The sequence below is a fragment of the Nuphar pumila genome, chromosome 17, assembly GCF_984573655.1.
Source record: "Nuphar pumila chromosome 17, dmNupPumi1.hap1.1, whole genome shotgun sequence".
NCBI classification, from domain to species: Eukaryota; Viridiplantae; Streptophyta; class Magnoliopsida; order Nymphaeales; family Nymphaeaceae; genus Nuphar; species Nuphar pumila.
The window spans coordinates 78,477,934-78,501,816 of NC_143265.1; the positions used below are offsets into that span (position 1 = coordinate 78,477,934).

The 23,883-nt window shown below is 39.1% G+C and overlaps 1 protein-coding gene across 2 annotated transcripts; it reads left to right on the top strand.

Moving 5' to 3' along the window:
- Positions 1 to 1,785: 1,785 nt before the first annotated feature.
- On the top strand, positions 1,786 to 20,122 carry LOC149812364 (RNA demethylase ALKBH10B-like). Of its 2 annotated transcripts, XM_089993180.1 has the most exons (8): positions 1,786 to 3,508; positions 3,822 to 3,941; positions 4,590 to 4,711; positions 4,831 to 4,948; positions 17,966 to 18,085; positions 18,158 to 18,270; positions 18,340 to 18,494; positions 19,108 to 20,122. In XM_089993180.1, the coding sequence occupies exons 1-8, from the start codon at positions 2,797 to 2,799 to the stop codon at positions 19,856 to 19,858; spliced, it is 2,211 nt and encodes a 736-aa protein (XP_089849306.1). In that variant the 5' UTR covers positions 1,786 to 2,796; the 3' UTR covers positions 19,859 to 20,122. The 2 variants fall into 2 exon arrangements, with proteins under 2 accessions (XP_089849306.1, XP_089849307.1); XM_089993181.1 differs by lacking the exon at positions 3,822 to 3,941.
- The last annotated feature ends 3,761 nt before the right edge of the window (positions 20,123 to 23,883 follow it).

Here is a 23,883-nt window from a genome sequence, read left to right on the forward strand (position 1 = left end):
TCTGGCCCAAATAGCTAATCGGACTCCATTCTTTGTTACCAAATCCTGACCCTACTAGATGCGGTATGGGTATAAATTGGGTCATACCCAATCTTTTGACACCTGGAATCTGATACATCCGAAAATTTTAATGCCATTGTAAATAAAAAAGTCCCAAACATGCTTCAGTTTTGAATATCATACTATAGTATGAACATTAAAACCTTAGTGGAATGGTGGTGCTATTTTATTTATTGATCAGTTCATCACTGTGGGACTACCCCTTCAACGACCTAATCTACATAATATATTTTAATGCATTGAGTTGCCAAATGACAATGATAGTTGTCCCTGAAAAATAAAAGAATAATCAACCAAGCCTCAACCCTAGACTAGCAGCTAGGGGTGTCAACGGGTCGGTTTTACCTGAACCAAACCTTATAGGGTCCGAGTATGGTGATAAATAAGAAGACCTGATTAAGTCCCGGGTCCGGACCCAAAAGTCCAATTAAAACATAGACCCGGGTATGGTTTGTGAAATTTTATACGAGACCCGGGCCTGACCCGAGTTCCAATTAAGACCCACAAATTTTCAATGTAAAAATGATAAAAATTATTATTTTACCAGGTATGATCTGGGTATGGTTCATATAGTTTTTATCAGGTCCGGGTATGGTTTCTCTTATAGTAGACTCAGGTCTGGACCCGATACCATACCCAAAAATCTGGTCCAAGCCTGGTTCCACCTGGGTCCGAACCAAACCTGACCCACACCCCTAAGTAGCAGCCCTATTGATTAAATTATGGGCAATTCATTTTTATAATCTCAAAGCTTATGAAATTAAAAAATATATTTTAAAAAGTCAAAGCACTTCTTCATGTGCTAGATCATACATCACCCTTTTCAGTGTCATGTTGAGCCCGTTGGTTATCTTGATTCGAAAAAGAAGAATTGGTGACCAATGTTGTCAGTATCGGTATCGGCTCTGAATCGTTTGACCAACGATTCAGCTGTATCTGCTGATACCAATACTCAAGTGAATCGTTATGTATCAGACAAAAAATAATAATAAACATTATGTATCAATTAGAACGTGACACATGTTAAAACTATATTAAAATTTATTTTTTTACTATTTTTTACATTTATTAAAAAATAGCCGATTCAGGGGGGGTGATGATGCTATGGATTTTGGCCGATACAGGCCGATACGCACCGATACTGACAACATTGTTGGTGACATCATAAGGCAATGGAATTGGTCCGAGCCTACCCCTTTCACGTGAGACAAACATTTAAAAAATATTTGCCGTTGAAGAAACCCAAGCACATTAAAAATTCATCATGTCAATATAAGCTATCACAAGTATGCTATGTTGTTGATTAGCAAACAGTGCATACCCATTCACTACAGCAGTGAAACCCAACGAGTTCATGAACTTGGTCACGTTTCACGCTGCACCGAAGGATACGTTTGGCCCACACATTATGGCACCAAGTTCACGATGTACGGAATGATCACGCGAGCATAATCGCGTTTGGCATGACCGAAGTCGCGAACGTCATCAGATCGGGATCCGGAGTTACGTGATTAGAAAAGTAATCAAATTAAGTTAAAGTTAATCATCACGGGCGGAGCGGCTTTCCGCTTCCGTGTTCAAAGAGGCCACCGGCTAAAGGACGGAGCTAGCCGGTCACTCTCACCCACCATTCGACCGCATCAATCGGCTCTCACCGGCTGATTCCAGTCACCCCGTGGACCCCGGGCAGTTTTACTGGAGCTTCTAAGCAGCCACGAGTCTCTCTCTCTCTCTGGGAGCTCTGCGAAAAGCAGTCGTCGTCTTCCCATTGCGTGCTCAGGGGGCCAATCTCTCTCTCTTCCCTCGCCCTCTCTCTCTCTCCTCTCCCTTTCCCTATCGTCGTCGTCGTCGTCGTCATCGTCATCGTCATCGCTACGCTGCAACTCTCTACTGATCTCGCTCCTTCGGTAACCCTTCTGTGTGTGTGTGTGTGTGTGTGTGTGTGTGTGTGGAGCAATTCCTCTCTTCTCCTTCCTGCCTGTACTTTTTTCTCCTCTCTCTCTGTGCTCTGCTAGGCCCGAGGGCGGATCTCCGGGATTTCCAATCGTCGACTTTACGACTAGGGGGTGGTGTGCAGATCTAGGCGTTCCAGAAAGGCGATTTCGCTTCATTTCGCTCTGCATTTCGGCTCTCGAGTCGAGAATTCGGAACCCAGGCGGACGGTTTGTTTATTATCTTATTTGTTGTATCTTATCTGCCGAATTGCGGGCAAATCGGCGTGTCTGATCGAGAAGTAGGCATCGGGAGCAGTCGGATGATATAGATTAGCGGCGGATCGGATGCCCGGGAGGGATCCACGAAGAATTGCACGGATTTTGAGTAAATTTCCTTTTTTTTTCTAGTCCGATTCGATTGCTTGTTGCGTTGAAACGTTAATTTGCATTTGGATAGTTGGATCCGGATCGCGGTTATTAGCTTTTGAAGGTTCGTTGATGAATTTAGTTTGATTCGACCGACCTCTGGAATTCGGGCTATTTTTTTCCATTATTTTCGGGGAATTCTAGTTGAGTTAGTTCATTAGTTGTTTCTTTGGAGGAAGTTAGTAGATCTGAGGGGAAAGATCGATCTTTTTGGTGGAATGAGAGATCTGAGATTGATTTAGAGTGCTCGGCGCGGTGAAGTTCGCTCTGTAAACGAAGGAATTCAGCCGTTAGAGCGTTAGATGATTGGATCTGCAACTATAAGTGAGGGATCTGTGTGAAATGCGATAGGGATAGCTCTGGTTTCGTGTCGATCATGCCATCGGGAGATGCGGCGATCAAGAGTGGCCCTCGTGTAGGCCTCCCGGATAGAATGCAGTTTCAGAGCGGCAACGATGTTCACCTGCGGCAGTGGTTCCCGGACGAGCGGGACGCGTTCATCTCATGGCTGCGGGCTGAATTTGCAGCGGCGAATGCAATGATCGACTCCCTCTGCTATCATCTGAGGTGCATCGGAGAGCCTGGGGAGTATGAGGTTGCGATCGGGTGCATTCAGCAGAGGAGGTCTCCCTGGACTCCTGTCCTCCATATGCAGCAGTACTTCTCAGTGGCGGACGTAATGCACTCTCTTCAGCAGGTCGCTTGGAGGAGGCAGCCCAGGCATCCTGATCCGGCCTCGGCAACCGGCTCTTTTCCCCATCCAAAGCCAGAGGCAAAAAAGCCAGCTCTGCAGATTGTGGGTGGCAGGCACGGGAACAAGGGCATGGGTGCAGAAAATGCGAGGGAGAGTCATGGTGCGGATGTAGACTCGCATTGCCTTAATCAGGAAGCATCTTCATTATCAGTTAGTATCAAGAAGAGCATGGGGAATGATACCTCTGGAGCTGAAATCAGTAAGACTGATGATGCATCCTCTGGGTTGAGTGTTATCTCGTCTGAGAACAATGAACGAGCAGAGCCTGATCAGAAAGGAACGAACGGCGTGGTATTAGAAGCCAACGGAACAAAATCTGGGGATGAGAAAGAAGGTAACGGGCTGATCGCTTAAGGTTCAGGCCTTGGTTCTTTTCGTTTGTGCAGCTTATTATCATTATTATGATTGCACTAATCTAAATTAAGAAATTTTTATAAGGTGATTTGGAGTTCTTGGGTCCGTTGTTGATTGCTTCTTATATGTCAGCACAGGTCGTCACTAGAAACCCTTCCCAAATTAGCCTACGGCTTGGTTTTCACCCAATTCAATCTAGTGGGTTTTCTGATTGTCCACCGTCAAGAAGTGATGGAATTCGCTCTAGTTTTAGTGATAGAATTATGTTGATAAAATGAATGCCTGCTATGCAGGGATAGATGCATTAAATACTCGTACACTCTGCAACATACAAACTGGTGCTAACTTTATGGGAAATGAGTGTAGTAGCTATGAAAAGGTTCTGAATGATGGGGCAACCCCTTTCGTGAAAGGTATCGTTGCTGTAATATATATAGAAACAACATCCAAGTAGTTAACATGATACAGTGCTACTATATTGTGGAGATTTGTATTTGCCAATGTCTTTTCCAGCAAAGACTAAGACAGTATGGTGTAGTAGGAGTTTGCATCATTTTTATTTGGTTGAGGTCTGTCTGTAACATATATCCAACACGACCTGGGATTGCAAGGCTAAATACAATTTTCCTACCTGAGCTGCCACAAACACATGCTTCTTCTTGTAATATTTATATGTTTATCTCCTGGTAACATGATCTCCCAAATATGGCAGGTGACAGCAGCTATAAATACATAATATTCATGAAAAATGCCTAATCTAATACATGTTTCCTGCTAAGTAAGATATAGAGAATATATCTGTAAGTTCAGATTAAGCAAATTCCAAAAACTTTTCCTTTTGAAGCTGTTTAAGGCAGTTTATGAGATAAGACTGTTTAGCATCTACTTATCTCTATATACAGTTTTTCTCTTTGCAACTTCATTTGTTCACTGTTTTCCGCATCTATTGGATGCTTATATTTACATCACCGCCTATTGGTTGGAAATATATTTGCTTATATTTAGACTACTGTCTATCGGTTGGTAAGATATATTCTCATATTAGCTTCTTTTTCGTTCAGGACATTGTAAGAATACTGTTCAAAAGGATGATACTGATGCTAAAAAGGAACAAAATGAGAAGCAAAACAGTGTTCCTGTCCCTAAAACTTTTATGGGTGCTGAAATCTTGGATGGGAAGACGGTAAGATCCTGGTCAACTATGACAACTGTGAAGAACTCCTGGGTACTATATATATATATATATTTTCTGGGCTATGTGGCTTTAATTAAGGCTTATAGACATGTCTTTTCTGTGTATAGGTCAATGTTGTTGAAGGACTTGAACTCTATGAAGACCTTTTTGATAGCTCTGAAATCTCTCAGCTTTTCTCATTGGCAAATGATCTTAGAGCTGCTGGTCGAAGAGGAGAGTTTCAAGGTGAGCTAACTCCTTTGTTTATTAATCTTTCTTTCATTTTTTAGGTTCTCCCTTTTTCCACTGTTCTTCATTTGCTCTTTGACGAGCTGCTGAATGAATCATTGTGAAAATTTTCATGTTATTACACTATGATGGCAAGTTATAGTTTTGAAAGAAAGATAGCAAGTTAATATATGTAAAAACGAAATCTGATAAGATGAGCCATCATTTAGTTATAAAGGTGCATAATCTGGTAGGTGATCTCATTTTTTGAAGCATAACAGCTTCCATGTTAACCTTGGACCAAAAAAGATCATGCTTGACTCATTTGAATTGTTGTCAGAAAAACTAGTGCAAGGATAAACAAGACAGAATTCAATCTGGGGCAAGAAACATAGCTTGGCTGGTATATCATATCTTGAAATATTTTTCTGTAATTTTAGTAGGAAAGTGTTCTAGCAGATGGAGAGTGCAGACAGCCTATGAAACTTCCTCTACTGTGGAAATCTTATGTTATAGTTATAGTCTATGATATGGGAAATCAACGTTGGGTTCAAAACCCACAGCTTCTATCTTATGATTGCCGGAAAAAAAGGAATAACCTAAAGAAACATAAGTCAAAGTGGTTAACTTATTTTTGCCCAAACAAGGTGTGTTTTTAATAAACTGAATAGAATGAAGACAGGAAAAGATCAGAATAGCGTGATGCGATATGGTGAAATGCGTCAAAACACTACAATACTGATGTACTAAATAGCCGAAGATAAAAGTAGTGCAAACCAGTCCTATCAACAAGAAGCATACACATAAGACAACAATGCATCATCACTTGGTAGTATCCTCAATATTGCAATAGCAAGAAAAGAAATGGCAATCATTATTTTCCTAAGCTGTACAACAATCTGCAAATGCGTTTATTTATATAACTGTAAACTTATATAATTGAAGGTATAAGCAGAATCATTCTCTGAGCCAGCAATAAATGGATCTGTTAGTGATCCTAGTCCTAGATAATGCAAACTGGCTAAAAGATATAGGATTGACATTCTATATCACTAAAACTGTCTGATGTTGAGATTTTTGAAACTATTAAGATAACTGCAAATTAAATAATGGCGCTGACCTGGTAATCAGTGGACAACTGACAACAGGCAGCTTCTTTCTTGTTCGTATGCACAGGTCTTCTATTTCTTGGTTCATTTCTACCTGCTGTATTATATGCATAAGAAGGTATTGAGACATCGTTGCTCGCAAAAATGGTGTAAACAAAAAGAGAACGCATTGACCATAATGGGGTGAAGCCAAAAATCATGTCTGAGCATGCCTAATGATTTTAGAATTCTTCCATTAACTTAAATGATATGTCCATGTAGGTCATCAACTTAAGCTGATTTTTTTTCAAGTCAACGTCACCTTCGAAAAAGCCAACATTTTTTTGCTGCATACAACATGCTATGTCACATGGATACTCCATTTTGGCACCTGTATCGTGTCCCTCCTATATACTAGTAATATTGAAAACTTCATAATGGTCTTATCCTCGTATCTGCAGCCGTATCCATATGACATAGACAACATGAGCTTAAAGTTTGAAACTCGCCATCTGAATCAAACTGTCAATTTTAAGAAGGTTTTTCGTATGAAGAGTGAAACTTCAGTTTTTACCAAAAGTTGCTGCTCATTTATCATGTTATGGTCCCAAGACTGTCCCATCATTGACATAAATTATTTCCTCATATTATGCCTTTGTTGGTTTTTCACTGATTTGAGTTTCCTTCACCTTGCAGAATGTGTTTTATGTACCTCTATACTGAACAAAAGGTGATGTATTGTCTCTGTGTTAACATGATGAAGTGAAGTACCTTATGTGGACATAAGAGCATCTCATGATCAAATCTCTCTCTCTCTCTCTCTCATACACACACATACATGAACACCCAAACATGGAAAGAGTAGTTTTGAGGTTTGGTCATGCTTTTGTCTAGCTTGAGAGTGTACTTCTATCTAAGTTGGGAGTGGGATCTATTCCCAAAGATATGATGAGATTTAGGGGCAGGAAGCACTTCCAATTAGATACTGCAGACTAGTTCTACATTTTCTATCTAGAGCATTCTCTTGATAGTAGTGGTGCTTGTGCTGCTGGTTACTGCAAGGTGGTTTCCAACAAAAGAAGTTGATTTGGAACTTCTTCGCTATGTATCATCTACTAATATTTATTGAAACTGAATCAGATGTTCTAGGAAGGCATGCTTCATTTGCTTTGCTCTTTCTTGCATTATGCCATGCTATTTCATTTCTTTGCAAGAAACATGTTTTTGAATTCTAGGAGGAAATAAAAGGCTGATGATTGATGCTAGTGGTCCTTCTCATAAACTGCTACAGTTTCCCACCATATCGGATATCTGTAGTTGATGTCTTCTTCATCATCAATATGTTCTTTTAACATATTGCTGTTGGATGCCAGCTTGCTTGTAGCTTAATGCTGGCCTCAAGCAACCTTATGTATGAGATCTTGCTGTTTCTAACTCTAGTCAGTTATGTAGTGAACTTTAAGAGAATCACACACTTACATTGTGATTGCTCATCATTCATGCAAGTTTTCATTGAAGGTAGGATTCAATGTTAGATGCAGGGCATGTTTGGAATAAAGAAAATTGTAGAAAAAATGCAAGTAGGAAAGAAAAAATGGCAACTTTTCCAACCATTCCAAACGAGAGAAAATTTTTGAAAGAAAAGTTTTTCTAAAAAGTTTGATTTTTGATAAGAAAAATTTCTCTCAAAAATTCTTTTTGCATTAAGGTAACCGTTCACCCACAACACACAACTCATTCCATGGGGTTGCCACAAGAAGAGCTTCCTCCATCTTCATCTTCCTCCTGCCCACCACCATTTTCAGATCTCTCTCTCTCTCTCTCTCTCTCTCTCTCTCTCTCTCTCTTGGGTGTGGACGACCACCCCTCTCTCTCTATTTGGTCGAACCACCTCTCTTTAAGAGCTGCCCACCACCATTTTCAGGTCTTTCTCTCTCTCTCTCTCTCTTGGGCATGGTCAACCGCCTCTCTCTCTCTATCTGGTCGAACCACCTCTCTCTGAGAGGGGGCTGATCGATCCTCTCATTTTTTCACATTTACCTTCTGTTTTTCTCTTGCTACACAAACGAGCAAAAACTTTTCATTTAGAAAAGTTATATATCAAAACTTTTCGTAGGCAAAAATTTCTTTTCCTATGAGAGTTTTTCTTGCTTCCAAATGTGCACGTAGTGTATACTCTATGGGTCTAGAATTTCATGTATAAATTTTTCCTTTTTTTTTCTGATCATTAGGTACTTTGGACATGTTTACCATGCTACTTAGAATCCTTGTACTAATTTTGTGGGTTATTTACAAAAACATACCCAGTTTATTTTTATGATTCAAATTCATACTTAAAAATAGTTATATTTCAAATGCATACTTGAGTTTATGTTTAGTTGTTCGAATACATACCTAGAGTAACTACCCTCCTCTTAACCATAGTTAATAATCAGTAAATTTTAATAAATACCAATTTTACCCTTAATAAGTATTTTTACTTTACCAATGTTAATGTCATTACTCTCTCTCTACAACCCACACCATCCTACGCCTATCTCTCTTCCCCACACTATCCTATGACCTCTCTTTGCTTCAAAGACTTCCACCTATCTGTAGCCTTGATCGATCAAAATCACCATTCTGGATGGGTTCTCAATTGTGGGTTTCAACTAGGGATGTCAATGGGTCGGGTTTGATTCAGACCCATGTGGAACCAGACCTGACCCCAAATATTGGGTATGGTATCAGGTCTGAACCTGAGTCTAATCGGACCTGCCATAAGAGAAACCATACCCGATAAAACAGTATTTTTTACCATTTTTACATTGAAAATTTGTTGGTCTTAATCGCAACTCGGGTCGGGCCCTGGTTTGGTATAAAATTTCACAAACTATACCCGGGTCCATGTATTAATCAGACCTTCCGGTCCAGACCCGGGTCTTCTTATTTATCACCATGCCCAAACCCTATAGGGTTTGGTACGGGTCGGATCTGGGTAAACCCGACCCATTGACACCCCTAGTTTCAACCCAAGCACAATTTTCAAGTGGATAATTGCTCAACCTGCAGAAAATTACAGCTTTTCCTCTATTTTCCCTCTTTTTCACCCACTTTCAACTAGATTTGAAGCCCCTTTGCAACATAAAACCATCAGAACACCTGATTCAAGAAGCGACATGGAGGTTCGAAGAGACCCACTCAAACATGGGTACCGCCTTCCATGAGCTTCTGAGCTTGGTTGTGTAAGATGGAGACTCATGTACACGGAAATGGAGATGATAGGGCAACATGGTATTTCACTAGGTATGGGTTTGGTTATGAAATGAAATGGGGATCTTCGAAACACGAGCTTAGATTCACAAGGGCAAGTGTCAAGAATGACACTAAAGCATAACCCTTAAAAAGGGTATAACTGGAAACAAAATAAAAATAAAAATGTATTCTTTATTGATATGAAAAACCAATTGCTTAAGAAGCATTGAAATTAAATACAAGAGGGGTTGCACCCCTTTATATACACAGCTGAAAGAGGACTCAATAGAGTTGTTGGACAAAGTCCAACAGCTCTATTGAGAGTTGTTGGAATGTGTCAGTCCAACAACTCTATTGCTAGTCAAGTCCAATAGTCATTCTAGTTCAAACTGAACTAGATGACATAAAGACAAAAAATAAAAATAAAGGAAAAAATTTACAGAAAAGAAAGAAATGAAAAATGTATTTATATATATATATACTAATATAATATTATTATATTATTATATATATATACAGTTTTACATTTTAACACTTTCCCTCAAACTTACGGTACAATGAGCAAAAGTTTGTCTAAGAGAAAGTAAAATCGGGGAGCAGCGAGAGGCTTTGTAAAGAAGTCTGCTAACTGATATTCTGAAGTGACATATGGCAGATCAATTATCCCGTGTAGATATTCCTCTCTGACGTAGTGTCCATTTCGATGTGTTTGGTGCGTTCGTTGAATGTTCTGTTACTGGCAATGTAGATCGCACTTTTGTTGTCACAACACATTTGTGAAGCATTTGTTGCTTCAGCTCCCATGTCAGCAAGCCGTCGTCGGAGCCAAATTACTTCCATGGTCGTGGTTGCCATGGCTCTGTATTCAGCTTCGGTGGATGAGAGCGATACCTTCTGCTGCTTTTTACACCTCCACGAGATCAATGATTCCCCTAAAAAAATACAAAAGCCAGTGGTTGAGTGTGTGTTATTGGAATCACCTCCACAATCAGCATTAATATATGCAATTAAATCAAGAGAAGAGGAGGAAGATAAGAAAAGTCCTCGTGAAAGAGAGGACTTGATGTGTCTGATAATACGCATGACTGCTCCCATATAAACAAAAGTAAGAGCATGTTGAAATTGACTTGCTGCGTGAACAACATATGCTATATATGGTCTGGTAATGGATAGATAGGAAAGTGCCCCGACAAGCTGTCTGTAAGGAGTAGGGTCTGCAAGAAGTTCTCCATCACCAATCTTCATTTTAACATTAACAACTTCTGGAGTGTCAATTGTCTTATCATCAGTAATACCAGACCTGAAAACAATATCAAAAGCAAATTTAGTCTGAGATAATAAATATCCTTTAGGAGAATAAGCAACTTCAATGCCTAAAAAATATCTCAACAAGCCCAAATCAGTCATTTCAAAATGAGATTTAAGAAGTGTTTTGATTGTTTCAACTCCCTGTTTATCGCTTCCGGTGATGATCATATCATCCACATAGAGAAGAAGCACAATGATCCCTGCATTAGAATTCTTAATAAACAAAGCAATGTCAGTTAAACAGAATTGAAAACCAATATCAATCATAACACGACTAAACCTATCATATCAAGCTTTTGGTGCTTGTTTAAGTCCATAAAGAGTTTTTTCTAAGCGAAAGACTTTACCCTTAGAAATACTTAGACTAGGAGGGGGTTCCATGTATACTTCTTCAACTAGCTTTTCATTTAAAAAGGCATTTTTGACATTCATTTGAAAAATAAACCATTTTTTATAGAAGCTAAGACAATTAAGGTTCGGACAATTGTCATACGAGCCACCGGAGCAAAGGTTTCTTCATAATCAATCCCATATTCTTGGACATAACCTTTGGCTACTAAACAAGCTTTATATCTTTCAAGAGTACCATCACTCTTGGTTTTAATTTTATAAACCCATCGACATCCTATAGTTTTCTTCCCTGTAGGAAGATCTTGAATATTCCATGTAGAAGCCTTTTCAAGTGCATCTAATTCAGCTTTCATGGCTTCTATCCATTTGATATCATTTTTTGCTTAAAAATATGTGGATGGTTCTTCATATGAGTGAATTAATGCAATAACTGCCCTATATGTGGGTGAGAAAGACTCGTATGATACAAACTTTCCTGGAGGCCTCGAGACTCGGGATGATTGTCTAGTTGGAATGTTAGAATATTTTTCAAGTGCACATGGAGGATTAGACTCTTGTCGCCTGGAATATTGAATACTAGTATCTCTATGAACTTCTTCATTTTCAACATTAAGATCAATAATTCTTTGATCATCATCAAAGTTACAGTCAAGGTCATATTCATCAGATGTTGATGTTAGATCTAGTAAAAAGGAGTACTCAGTGACGTCTTTTAATTTTCTAAAATCAAAGAAGCTCTCATTTTCAAGAAAGGAAACATTTCTAGACACATATAGTTTATTACTTTTGAAGTCAAAACATCTATAACTTTTCTGGTTTTCAGCATATCCTAAAAAGGCACAGGGAATCGCACGAGGGGAAAGTTTATCATTTTTTTCAGTAAATATGAAACATTTGCACCCAAATATTCTTAGTCTAAAGTAGTCTGGAGAAATGTTCATAAGTTTTTCAATGGGAGTGATATTTTGTAACGAAGAAGATGGCATCCTATTAATGAGATAGGTGGCAGTTAAGGCAGCTTCTGCCCAAAAGTCTTTCGGGACTTGATTTGCTATTAATAAAGTCCTAGTAGTTTCTATAATATCGCGATGTTTTCGTTCTGTCAGTCCATTTTGTTGAGGTGTATAAGGACAAGATCTTTGATGTGTAATGCCATGCAATTTAAGATAATTTTGAAAATCTGTGGATAAAAACTCTCCCCATGAATCTATGCGAAAAATAGTAATATCATTTTGAAACTTGTTTTTAACAATATTATGAAAAGTTTGAAAGTATGAAAATGTTTCAGACTTATGTTTAAGAAAGTACATCCACGTATGTCGGGAGAAATCATCGACAAAAATAACATAGTAAACAAATCCTCCTTTAGAAATTACTGGTGCAGGACCCCAAACATCCGAGTGTATTAATTCAAGTTGTCTTGAAGAGAAAAAGGTTCTGTTCTGAAATGGTAATCTTTTAATTTTGCCGAGAATACAATCTTTATAATCAAATGATTCAGAGTTACAAAATTTTCCTAGATTTGGAAAATGTTGGATTTTGGCTATATGTGGGTGACCAAGTCTCTTATGCCACAGTTCCAACTCTATTTTTTGAATATTATAACAAAAAGCTTTCTTCGGCATTTCCAAAAAATCCATGTAATAGAGTCCTCCTTCTCTATGGCCTTCCCAATCAGCTTGCCTGACTGGCGATCCTGTACCCAACAACCATGAGAAGAAAAAGAATTATTACACCCATAATCAGAAATTTGAGATACAAATAAAGGATTTAAATTTAATTTGGGAACATGTCTAATTTCTGGAATAGAAAATTTCTTTGTTTTATAAATTTTTTCAAAATTTCCTATTCCTTCTATTTCAAGAGAAGTCCCATCAGCAGTAAAGACCTTTGACACACTTGTTTTATTTTTAACACATTTGGATAGACTTTAATTATTTGGGGTCATATGAAAAGATGCACCATAGTCAAGGAGCCAAGAAATTTTACCTAGATCAGAAAAAGTTGAGGTTGTTGCGCCAGTTGAAGCTTCAGATGAGGAAGAGGCACCTTTGATGAAAGGCTGAAAAATCTCCATTAGTTGGGCCAGGGAAACTGGTGCATCCTGATCTTTAGGCTTTGATCCAGCAATTGCAGCTCTTTTTTCTCTCAGCTCCTTAAGTTTGGGACATTGTGGCTTGTAGTGTCCCGGTTCATGACAGTGATGACAAATAACTTTCTTCTTATCATAGTCATCATTTTGTCGGTTAAAGTGAGGAGACTTATATGATCGAACATGATTCCCTGGTCTAGACACGGCTAAAATGAAATCATCTTCAATCTTTAAAGAACCTTTCCGGAGACGATTTTCTTCCATTGTTAACTCTTTAATAGTTTCAACAATAGAAGTAATTTTTCTCCTGTGAAGTAGGGTCGATTTAGTGGTTTCAAATTCCGGCCTTAATCCAGTGATAAACTGGTAAAAATGTTCAGCATCGAGTTGTTTCTGACGAAGCTCGATGTCTTCGGCACAATGCCACTTTGGTTCTAAAAGGGAAAGTTCTTCCCAAAGTTCGGACAACCCATTGTAATATTCACGAATAGTTTTGTCTCCTTGTGTCATCATTCAAACTTTTTCTTGGAGGTTGCATACGTGTGCAATATCTTTAAGAGAATACATATTCTTAAGGTATTCCCATGCCTTATCGGCATGATCAAATTTGGCAAGACTTGAGCATTTTTTAATTTCAACGCTATTGATAATCCATGACATTATCTTCGCATGAGATATTCTTCATTCTTTCAATTTCTTCTCGTATGAGGCAATAGCCTTGATTTTCTCTTCTTCTGATTGAAGGACCTCTTTATCTCCCTCCTTTTTAGTAAGAGATAGCTTAGGTTCCGAATCGGAACCATCCACAATCCCCCATAGGCTTTTTTCCCATATATGGTGCTTCATGATTGAAGCCCATGTTACATAGTTCGTATCACTTAGTTTCATAGGCATGATGATGACTTTATCATTGTCATCCATCGATTACAAGGAGAGAAAGAATAGGGATAGAAGAGAAACAAGAAGGAAAATGAAAAAGAAAGAAGAAAAAACAATACAACAAGATGTGAAATCTTCCCCAATGAAGTGATAAAACACTTCTCTTCAAGTGACGAACACTTTTGCAAATGGCACGGAAACCGAGGCAGCTTTTCTTCAAGATTTAGTACTTTCGCGGCTCTGATACAATGAAATGAAATGGGGATCTTCGAAACACGAGCTTAGATTCACAAGGGCAAGTGTCAAGAATGACACTAAAGCATAACCCTTAAAAAGGGTATAGCTGAAAACAAAATAAAAATAAAAATGTATTCTTTATTGATATGAAAAACCAATTGCTTAAGAAGCATTGAAATTAAATACAAGAGGGGCTGCACCCCTTTATATACACTTCTGAAAGATGACTCAATAGAGCTGTTGGACACAGTCCAACAGCTCTATTGCTAGTCAAGTCTGTACAGGACTTGACTAGCAACAGTCATTCTAGTTCAAACTGAACTAGATGACATAAAGACAAAATAAAAATAAAGGAAAAAATTTACAGAAAAGAAAGAAATGAAAAATGTATTTATATATATATATAATAATATAATATTATTATATATATATGTACAGTTTTACATTTTAACAGGTTAACCATCAAATAAATAAAGCATGTATTTGAATTACTAATTTTTTGGGGTATGAATCTGAATTACCGAAGAAAACTAGGTATGTTTTCGTAAATAACCCTAATTTTTTCTTGGTTAAATCTAGTGTTCACTCTTTTTTTCCTGCTTCACTTAGCTGAACCATTCTAAATGTGTTTATTTAGTGAGGTGGTATCCTCCCATTTGGTTCTCTCCTTGGTTTCAATATCTTTTCTAAGACATTATCTATTATCTATGTTTGCTTTTCTTTCCCAAAAGTAAAAAAATCTGGAAAATAGCCAAAGTTCCTTCCTTTGTACTAATCTCCAACTTCACTTGATTTTGTTCAAGCATTCTACTCAGCCAATCAAAGAAGGGATTTTTATTGACTACAAAACCAAAATTATTCTTTATTGTATATCAATTAAATCAGTCACATTTTGGCTATAGATTTTTTTACACAAATACTTCAAGTTTTATCTAAGATGTCTTATTTTCATTGCTTTTCATTAAAAATGGGTTATCTATTGCTTGGAATAATGCCAGAAAATGCTGGAGTTTATGCAAACATGTGTTTTGTACATTTTGTGTTTCTATTTTTTCCTTTTAGACCTTATTGCTTGTGACTCATAATTAGTGCTGTCAGTGGGTCTGGTTTGTATCGGGTACCCGACCCAACCTGAACCCAAATTCCCAGGTATGGCATGTAAAGTGCCGACCTGAATATCATTCAGGTTGACCCGAACCCAACCTGAGCAATATGCGGGCTGGGATTAGGTCATGATTTTTCCAGGCATCTGACCCGACCTGTTTTTTTTGCCTGGTACCCAACCCGACCCAGGTATTTTATATTTATTTTTAATAAAAAGAAATTTCTAAAATTATCGAGTCTGAGTTCGGGATCCCATTTTCGTGAGCTGATAAAACCCAAACCCAGCAATTTGTTATTTGGGCGGGTTCAGGTATACCCTGACATGTCGAGTACCCGAACCGTTGCTACTCATAACTTCTTAATTTCTACGTCTTTCTTTTTGGATTCTATATCCTGTGCCTTTTCGACAATTCTTCTTTGTTTGATCTATCCCTTTGCAAGCTATTCTAGTTTGGCTGTTCTCCTCCTGTATTTGTGACATTGTGGCTGTGACTGCTCTAGGCAGGTATTCTGCAGTCAGTGTCCAGTTTCATGATTCACCTCTTCCTATGCCAGATTAATATAATACTTTATGTTGCTAATATAGTCCTATCCCTCTTGCCTTTTTATTCCTCTGAACTTGTTTGTTTCTTAGCACAAAATCTTATTTATGACTACTCTGATCATGAGATGAAGTTGCCACCTCTTATCCTTGCTAGAAGTGGTCCATCATTAGGGGTTCTCTGCCTTGAACATGTGCTCCTTGAATGTTCTGTTGGTCAAGGAAAATCCCATTATGGAGGCAAAATCATATTCCCAAATATAGCATAACTTACAAGGAGGCCAATGGCTTATGCTGCCAATGTGATTACTATTGGTTTCCATGCGTTTTTTGGTGATTCTCTCTTATCCTGACATGACACATTTAACTATTGAAGTTTTTAAATGTTGTTGAACTTCTAGGGTTTTGGCTTTTCTCTTAACAAACTTATCATGGCAAGGTTGTCAATTGCCTGACAAATCTTGGACAATTGCTGGTTTTGAGACTGCCTGTCTAAAATCTCAATTATTTTTTCTTAACACTCATGAACTTGTTTGAGGAATAATGGATGATTTATTAATTGTGTTTTCCAATATAATGCCATGTGATATTTATGTATATCATAGTCACAAATATTGGTTTCGACTATATCTTGGCAAGGCAATTTCTTGCAATGATATTAGTTTATAAATCATGGGAAAATCTCAGAAAAAAATTCAGCACTTAAAAAAATTTAAAATATAAAAATATCAGAAATAAGTAAGAAAATATTATGTTTAGATAATAAAATTCAGATATAATAAAGAAATAAGTAAAAAAAGAAAAGAAAAGCGAAAAACATATTTAAGATATAGAAAAGAAGTATTAAAAAAGTAAAAGTAACTGATGATATTGTGATATTATCACGACACATAAATTTCTGATATTTTCAAAATATCTCAAGATTTTGCCTTTACTATCGTTTTATGAATTTACAGCTAGATTATCACAATATTTTCAAAACATCGACTACATCTATGACTATGATGCATATATACTCTGTGTTTGTTGATGTCATTTATTGGGGGGTTTTGGTCATGTTAGTGTCATGGTACTGGATTTATATATAATTCATTCATTCAATGAAAATGAGTTTATTTCACTCTTTTCTTCATTGTCATCTTCTTTATAATGATGCTTTTATGAAAATTTGGAGGACCTTTTAGCTTTTTGTTTCTTCAAGATGGGAAAATGGCTGTTTTGGGGTTTGAACTGGAGACCCTCAACACAGATGCCAAAAGTTTACCAACAATTCTTCACCTTCAGTCTCAGGAATGCAGAGCATTTGGCTTACATTAATTAGGATACATGAGTTGACCTTGCAGTATTTCCAGGCAGAGGTAAAGTGTTGTCTTGGATTGCTGGTCAGGTACTCTGATTTGTTCCATTGTATCTTTAGTTTCATTTTGTTTTGTATGTTGACAAGATGCTTTGATATGGTAATCTTTTGAGGAAAATGATTACCTTCTTTTTGTATGTCATAATATTGGAGATGTTGATGAGGATGATTTTTTTTGTCAAGTTAACAATATAATTAGTCTATTTCTCCTGGTTTTTGTCAGGTGGATAAGGCTGATTTCTTTAGTGTTCCTGATGTTCAATTTTTCTTGCAAGCAAATGATTTGTGATGTTTGAAGTTAGTTTCTTGACCTTATCTTGAATCTTGATTCCCTGTGTTGAACTATTGTATGTGGCAGCTGAAATCACACTTTTATGAAGCTTACAAGTAATAATGCCTGTATTAAATAAGGAAAACATAGAACGTTGATCGTCTTTGCTTCAACAATTAATAGAACCAAGTATTGGCTACAACAATCAGTAGAACCAACTACCGAGTGCCTTTTTAGAAGCTTTCACTCATCCTGTTGCCATCCATCATAAGTTTAATATGTACTTGTTGACCACTTCCTAATAGAGACTTCGGTTTCTGTAGTAAGTTTATTTTAGATTCTATAAATATGGCATCAAGAAAATATTCTTTATTTTCTCTTTGCATTTTTCTTCAACTTCAAACTTGCTATAGTGAATCTCTCTCTCTCTCTCTCTCTCTCTCTCTCTCTCTCTCTCTCTCTCTCTCTCTCTCTCTCTCTCTCTCTCTCTCTCTCTCTCTGTAAACTTCCATCTTAAAGTAAGTTTTGGCAGTATATGCTTAATAACAAAAGCTGGGGTATGGCAATAAGCAGGGCAGACATTTGTGCCTTCGAAGAGGCCCATGAAAGGTCGGGGAAGAGAAATCCTGCAGTGGGGTATTCCCATTATCGATGGACCTCCAGAAGATAATAACGGAACTGGGGCATCTAGAGGCAAGCTCTTTTTCATCATAAATTAATTCTTGTAAAATAAATTTTCTTTCTGAATCTAGTTGGCTATTGCAGATCGTAAGGTAGAGCCCATCCCTAGCACACTGCAAGGCATTATTGATCGGTTAGTCCAATTGCAAGTGTTGAGTATAAAACCAGACTCTTGCATCATCGACTTCTTCAATGAGGTATTACTTCTTACTGCCCGTTAATGAATATATATGAAAGTTTTATAACCCTAGATAATTGATGTGTAGGGGGACCATTCCCAGCCGCACATGTGCCCACCTTGGTTTGGAAGACCATTCTGCACTCTGTTCCTCACAAAATGCAGCATGGTTTTTGGCAGGGTGATAACTTTAGATCATCCTGGTGATTACAGGGGTCCTCTTAAGCTTACTCTAGCAGCAGGGTAAGTAGTTGTCATTGCTACTTTTTGTAAGTGTTACTATTTGATTTTGTGTACCTTGCTGGTGTGTTTGAGTGACAATAAAAGAAATTTGAAAGAGGGCCTTCTTATTAGATATTAGTTCCAATCCAACTTCCAACACTGAAATATCAAAGTCGCAACTTCAAAAGAAAAAGAAGAAAAATCACAAATACTCCTGAAGTTCTGCATTTTAAGCTTGAAGCCTTCATTGCTCCAGAAACAAACTTGTCCACTATTCAAAGGTCCATGAGATATTCTAGAAAAGAGCTCAGATGCTGGAACCTACTCTCTGTATTAGAGCCCGTGAAAGTCCATTAATCTCTGAAACCAAATTTGACAGTGGCTTGATTGAGTTGTGTAACGCTCCTTTGATTAAAACCGGATCATGTCAAATCTTCTGCCTGATCTTGCATCCCTTGTTCGTGAAACCTTGATTATCCTGAGAAAATTTCAGTTTTCAATTAAGCTGGATAGAGAATACTGCGCAGGCTTAGTTTTCATAATTCAGGTGGATGGAGAACAGACAATGTCCTGTGTGTGTGTGTGTGTCCAATGGGAACTTCTGCCATGCTAACATTAAGATCCCCTTTTGCAGGTCTCTACTAGTTATGAAAGGGAAGAGTGCAGACTTTGCCAAGCATGCGATCCCTTCTATTCGGAAGCAGCGTATAATTATCACTTTCACGAAGTCTCAGACAAAGAAACTGCACTTTACTGATGGGATGCGCATTCAGTCACCTGCACCACCTGTGCCATGGCTACCGCCTCCGCGGCTCCCCAACATGGTTCGTCATCCAGGTCCCAAGCACTATACTCCTGTCCAATCGACTGGTGTCCTTCCTGTGCCACAGGCCCGTCCACAGCATCTGCCTGCAAATGACATCCAGCCAATCTTCCTAGGTGCGCCTGTGGCACCAGCAGTGCCTTATCCACCACCTCCAGTGCCAGTACCTGTGGCCACAGGCGGGTGGTCCTCGGTCACAAGGCCCACACCACCTCGAATGCTAGTTCCTGGAACTGGAGTTTTCCTTCCTCCTGCTGGCACTGGCCACCCACCATCTCAACAGCAAGGTGGTGTAGTTTCAGGCGAAACAAGCTCTCTGGTAGAGTCTGTAGGTCTCCCAGAGAACTCACCGACAGACGGGCAAACATCACAAAAAGATGGCAAACTGTACCCAAACATTGGCGATAATATGGAGCCTAAAAGTGAGGGATCGACTTGGGGGAAAGGGATGAAGCAGGAGAGTGATGAAACTGCGAATGGTGCTAACAAGGCAGAGGGTAAAGAGGAGATGAATGTTGGTAAGAAGAAGCAGAGTAGCAAGATAAGTGGGGCAGCTAAGTAGAGTGGCAACACGTTCATAAAACATTCTTTTGCTTTCTAACAAGTGCTTGCAGAACACTGCAATCTGCTGAGTTGGCGGAGGAAAAAAGATGTAAAGAGCGGCGGAGTGGATGATATGCTTGAGGTTTCGTCTCTCTCTCTCTTTCTCAATTATGCGACTCTTGCCTCTGTTTTGATATTCATTTTCCTACACGGAGGGAGGGAACTAGGACTCCTAACTTTTAGTTTTATTTAGAGGATGAATGAAGCTTCCAATTTTGACTTTTTCTTCCTTTTGGGCTGCTCTTTGGAGTATAATTATATGGTTTCTTTTTCCTTTTTTTGAATTTATAACCTGAAGAAACCGCACAGGCATGATGACCTGGTGACTCTGCCTCAGCCTGCCATACCTATCATCATCGTACCGGGAGCGTAAAACTTCAAGGCTAGGACCCCTGCCTCTGGGGCTTATGCTTCCTTTAAATAAGAAAGTTCATCGCCCACCATCGGGGGCTCCTCGTCTGATAGGAGCAGGTAGTGCACGTCACCTTGTGTTGGGACGTTGCAAGTTGAAATCCCAATGGTATGGTTGTACAACTGGTAGGGGTCTGCCTAACCCCAGCTTGCCTTTCAAAAAAAAAGTTCAGCACCCTGCTACTCTACTTCCTGATCACTATTTCTCCGTCCATTGTTACCCTTTAGCCAGAGATGTGAGACATGATCCAGTGAGTGGACCGGACCGGTGGACCAGAGTTTGGGCCTTAAGTAGAGGTTTTTTTTTCCTGGATAATTGAGGGAAAACCACGTCAGTTCATTGGTATAATAAACCCCAAGTCCCCCTTGCCTACCGAGAATACCACCCATCTTTGGCCTTGCAAAAAAGGAGCACGTTCATGGGTTTTGAACTCGTGATGTCTGGTCAACTTGGTGACATTCAAGAGTTGCTCCTATTAGATGACCAGAGCTTTCATGAGCCTTGATGCATTTATTATTCTATAATGTTTGCACTTTACATTTTGTAACGTTCAACACCACTCTAGATTTCCTGAACTCTAATCAATAAGTGAAAGACTTCTTGACTGGTCATTGATGCGATTAGGGCTGGTAAAACGAGCTGAACGAGTCGGGCTTGAAGTGTTCAAGCTTGACCCATTCTTGTGGCAAGCCAAGCTAAATTTGAGCTTATAGTCAGCCCAAGTTAATCAAGCTGAGTTTGAATTGACTTGTTAATAAAAAACATTGTTTTAGAGCTGGAAAAGATAGGTTAAAGAAAAATGGTGGAGATTCTGGTGACCTGGCCGTATCTTGCAGTTGCAACAAGCACAGGGCCAGCCTGCACTTCCCTTACTCCCACTTCACTTCCACTCCATCCTCGGATTCCTGCAGCACGGGTTGGTTGCTCCCACCAATACCTACTGTTTATATTCAGATTGTCGAGCCTATTTTACAAGTTTGAACAAGCTCTTTATAAGCTGAGCCACGAGCAGCTCCGCTTGTTTCCAGCTATGCTTGCTACGTTGGACAATCTAAACAAAGTGAAATATAGGAGTTTTTAAGTAAAATGTCGCCCTTATGAAGATTGGCAGCCTAGTCTTGATATTTTTTTTTTCTTTCACCCTGTGATACTTTCTTTCTTTTTTTTATAGGCAAGCTGGGGTTAGGCAGACCCCCACCAGTTATACATCATACCATTAAGATTTGAACTTGCAATATCCCAACACAAAGTGCCATAAACTAACAGCTCCTACCAAACAAGCGGAGCCCAGTTGGTGAACTTTTTTTTTTAAAGGCAAACTGGGGTTTGGCAGACCCCTACCAGTTATACAAGTATACCATTGGGTTTTGAACCTGCAACGTTCCAACACAAGGTGACGTACACTAGCGGCTCCTACCAGACAAGTGGAGCCCCCGTTGGTAAACTTTTTTTAAAGGCAAGCTGGGTAGACCCCTACCAGTTATACAACTATACCATTGGGTTTTGAACCTGCAATGTCCCAACACAAAGTGCCATAAACTAACAGCTCCTACCAAACAAGCGGAGCCCCAGTAGGTGAACTTTTTTTTTTTAAAGGCAAGCTGGGGTTAGGCAGACCCCTACCAGTTATACAAGTATACCATTGGGTTTTGAACCTGCAATGTCCCAACACAAAGTGCCGTAAACTAGCTGCTCCTACCAGACAAGTGGAGCCCCAGTTGGTGAACTTTTTTTGAAAGGCAAGTTGGGTAGACCCCTACCAGTTATACAACTATACCATTGGGTTTTGAACCTGCAACGTCCCAAAAGTGACGTGCACTAACTGCTCCTACCAGACAAGCTGAGCTCCCGTTGGTGAACTTGTTGTAGAACAACAGGATGATTCCTGTGAGTTATGTTCCCAAGTTCCTTAATTGATGCAAGTGGGAAAAGGTGCAACGGTACTCTTTTTTGGGGAAAAAGTGCGTGGTGAAACGTGATTGGGTTAAATAGGACATTTGATAATTGGCTGCTTAGCAAAGGCAGTGAAAACCTGCTATTTTATCTATAACAGGTATAAGTTGGGATACTGAATAGTGCAAATCAATCAAATACCTATCTAGCATCTACACCAGAACTCTGACTGGGAGGATTCCTCATCAAAGGTCACTTCTTTGTCATAGAGATTTAATATGCAGCCGTAGGTCTACCTTTAGTCCAAGTACATCTGCATGAACATTGAAATAATTAAGAGGGTCCACCGCACCAAAACCAATCTAATTAATAGAGCCATCAAGTTAAACATGACCTAGGCTCTAGGCCTAATTCTGAAAATCCAAGTGTAATGATTTAGGTATTTACCTTACAGAGACTAATGGAGCCCACGGGGCCTAATTGGGCTGACCGAACCTATCCGTATCCGTATGGACTTATCATCTATCTGGTTGACAGGGTTTTGTTAGCAGGTGGAGGAAGCAGATCAGGTCATGCTGAACATGAGCGTTTTTGCTCATGCCCACATCGTGGCCGTCTGTTTGCATTTTGGATGAATTTTGTTGACTTTTGAGCTTTTTAAAATGCAAATCGGATGGCCACGATATAGGCATGAGCAAAAAAACTCATGTTCAGCATGACCTGATCTGCTTTCGGTGGAGGATGATAATAAACAGAAGGTTCATATTCTTAGACAAAACATCTTTTTTTTTTTTTCTAGCGTTCGACTGGCCCTTGACAGGAGAGGTGAGGAAGAACTCGCCTACAACATTGTCATGTGGATTCGACGTTCCGAAAGCCACACTTGACATCCTTTCGATCGATACATAGTTGAGGAGGCCGATCACAAACACTACAGTTGTGGGAGCGATCCTGGTCAGGGAAAGCAAGCTAAGTCGGTGCCTCGCATATGGGTAGCAAGAGGGCGCTTATGCCCGGATGTGGGCCTTATGGGGATAGCACACCCCAACTGACAGGCCCAGGCAGAAACGATGGAAAGGACTAGGGCATGGGAATGGAGGTGGGGACTCTCATTGGAATTAGTCATGTAGGGACGTGGGCTGTTTTTGTATCCCAATTGTGATGACTAGTTAAATAACTATTGTTTGACACAGTTTGTCAAAATCTATATATATATAGAGAGAGAAGAGTTATGATAAGGAAAATGGAGGTGAGTGGAAGTTCTAACAAAGAAAGGGGAACCCAATAGATAGTCTTGCATGCTTAAGGTAGGAAGGGGTGCATTGAATATTAAGTTTTAGCTTGCAAAGCATGGTGCCAACTATACTATTTATACAAGAGTATGATGCCGACGACCCCATTACAACCATGCAAAAACAAAAACTCTAACACAGCTGACAGGCTTTTCACGATCCACATGGGGCATATTTTATGATATACCATAGATATCATACCTTTTTGTCATTTATTTGTGTATATGATGGCTAGGATGTTGACCTGTTAAGATCAGGTATACAGGCATTTCATCATGATGTTGGTGCCATCAGTAGAATGTCAAGATCATAAGATGGGGTTCTATTAGCTCACAAGCGCTCCACTTATCTGGTAGGGATGACTTTTGAATGTTACCAAGTTGATGG

Bases quoted from the DNA above. Each gene is read 5' to 3' on its own strand.
- LOC149812364 (XM_089993180.1), top strand. From the start codon at position 2,797: ATGCCATCGGGAGATGCGGCGATCAAGAGTGGCCCTCGTGTAGGCCTC. The intron at 4,712-4,830 runs GTAAGATCCTGG...TTCTGTGTATAG, and splicing joins AAATCTTGGATGGGAAGACG to GTCAATGTTGTTGAAGGACT. The intron at 4,949-17,965 runs GTGAGCTAACTC...GGCAATAAGCAG, and splicing joins TCGAAGAGGAGAGTTTCAAG to GGCAGACATTTGTGCCTTCG.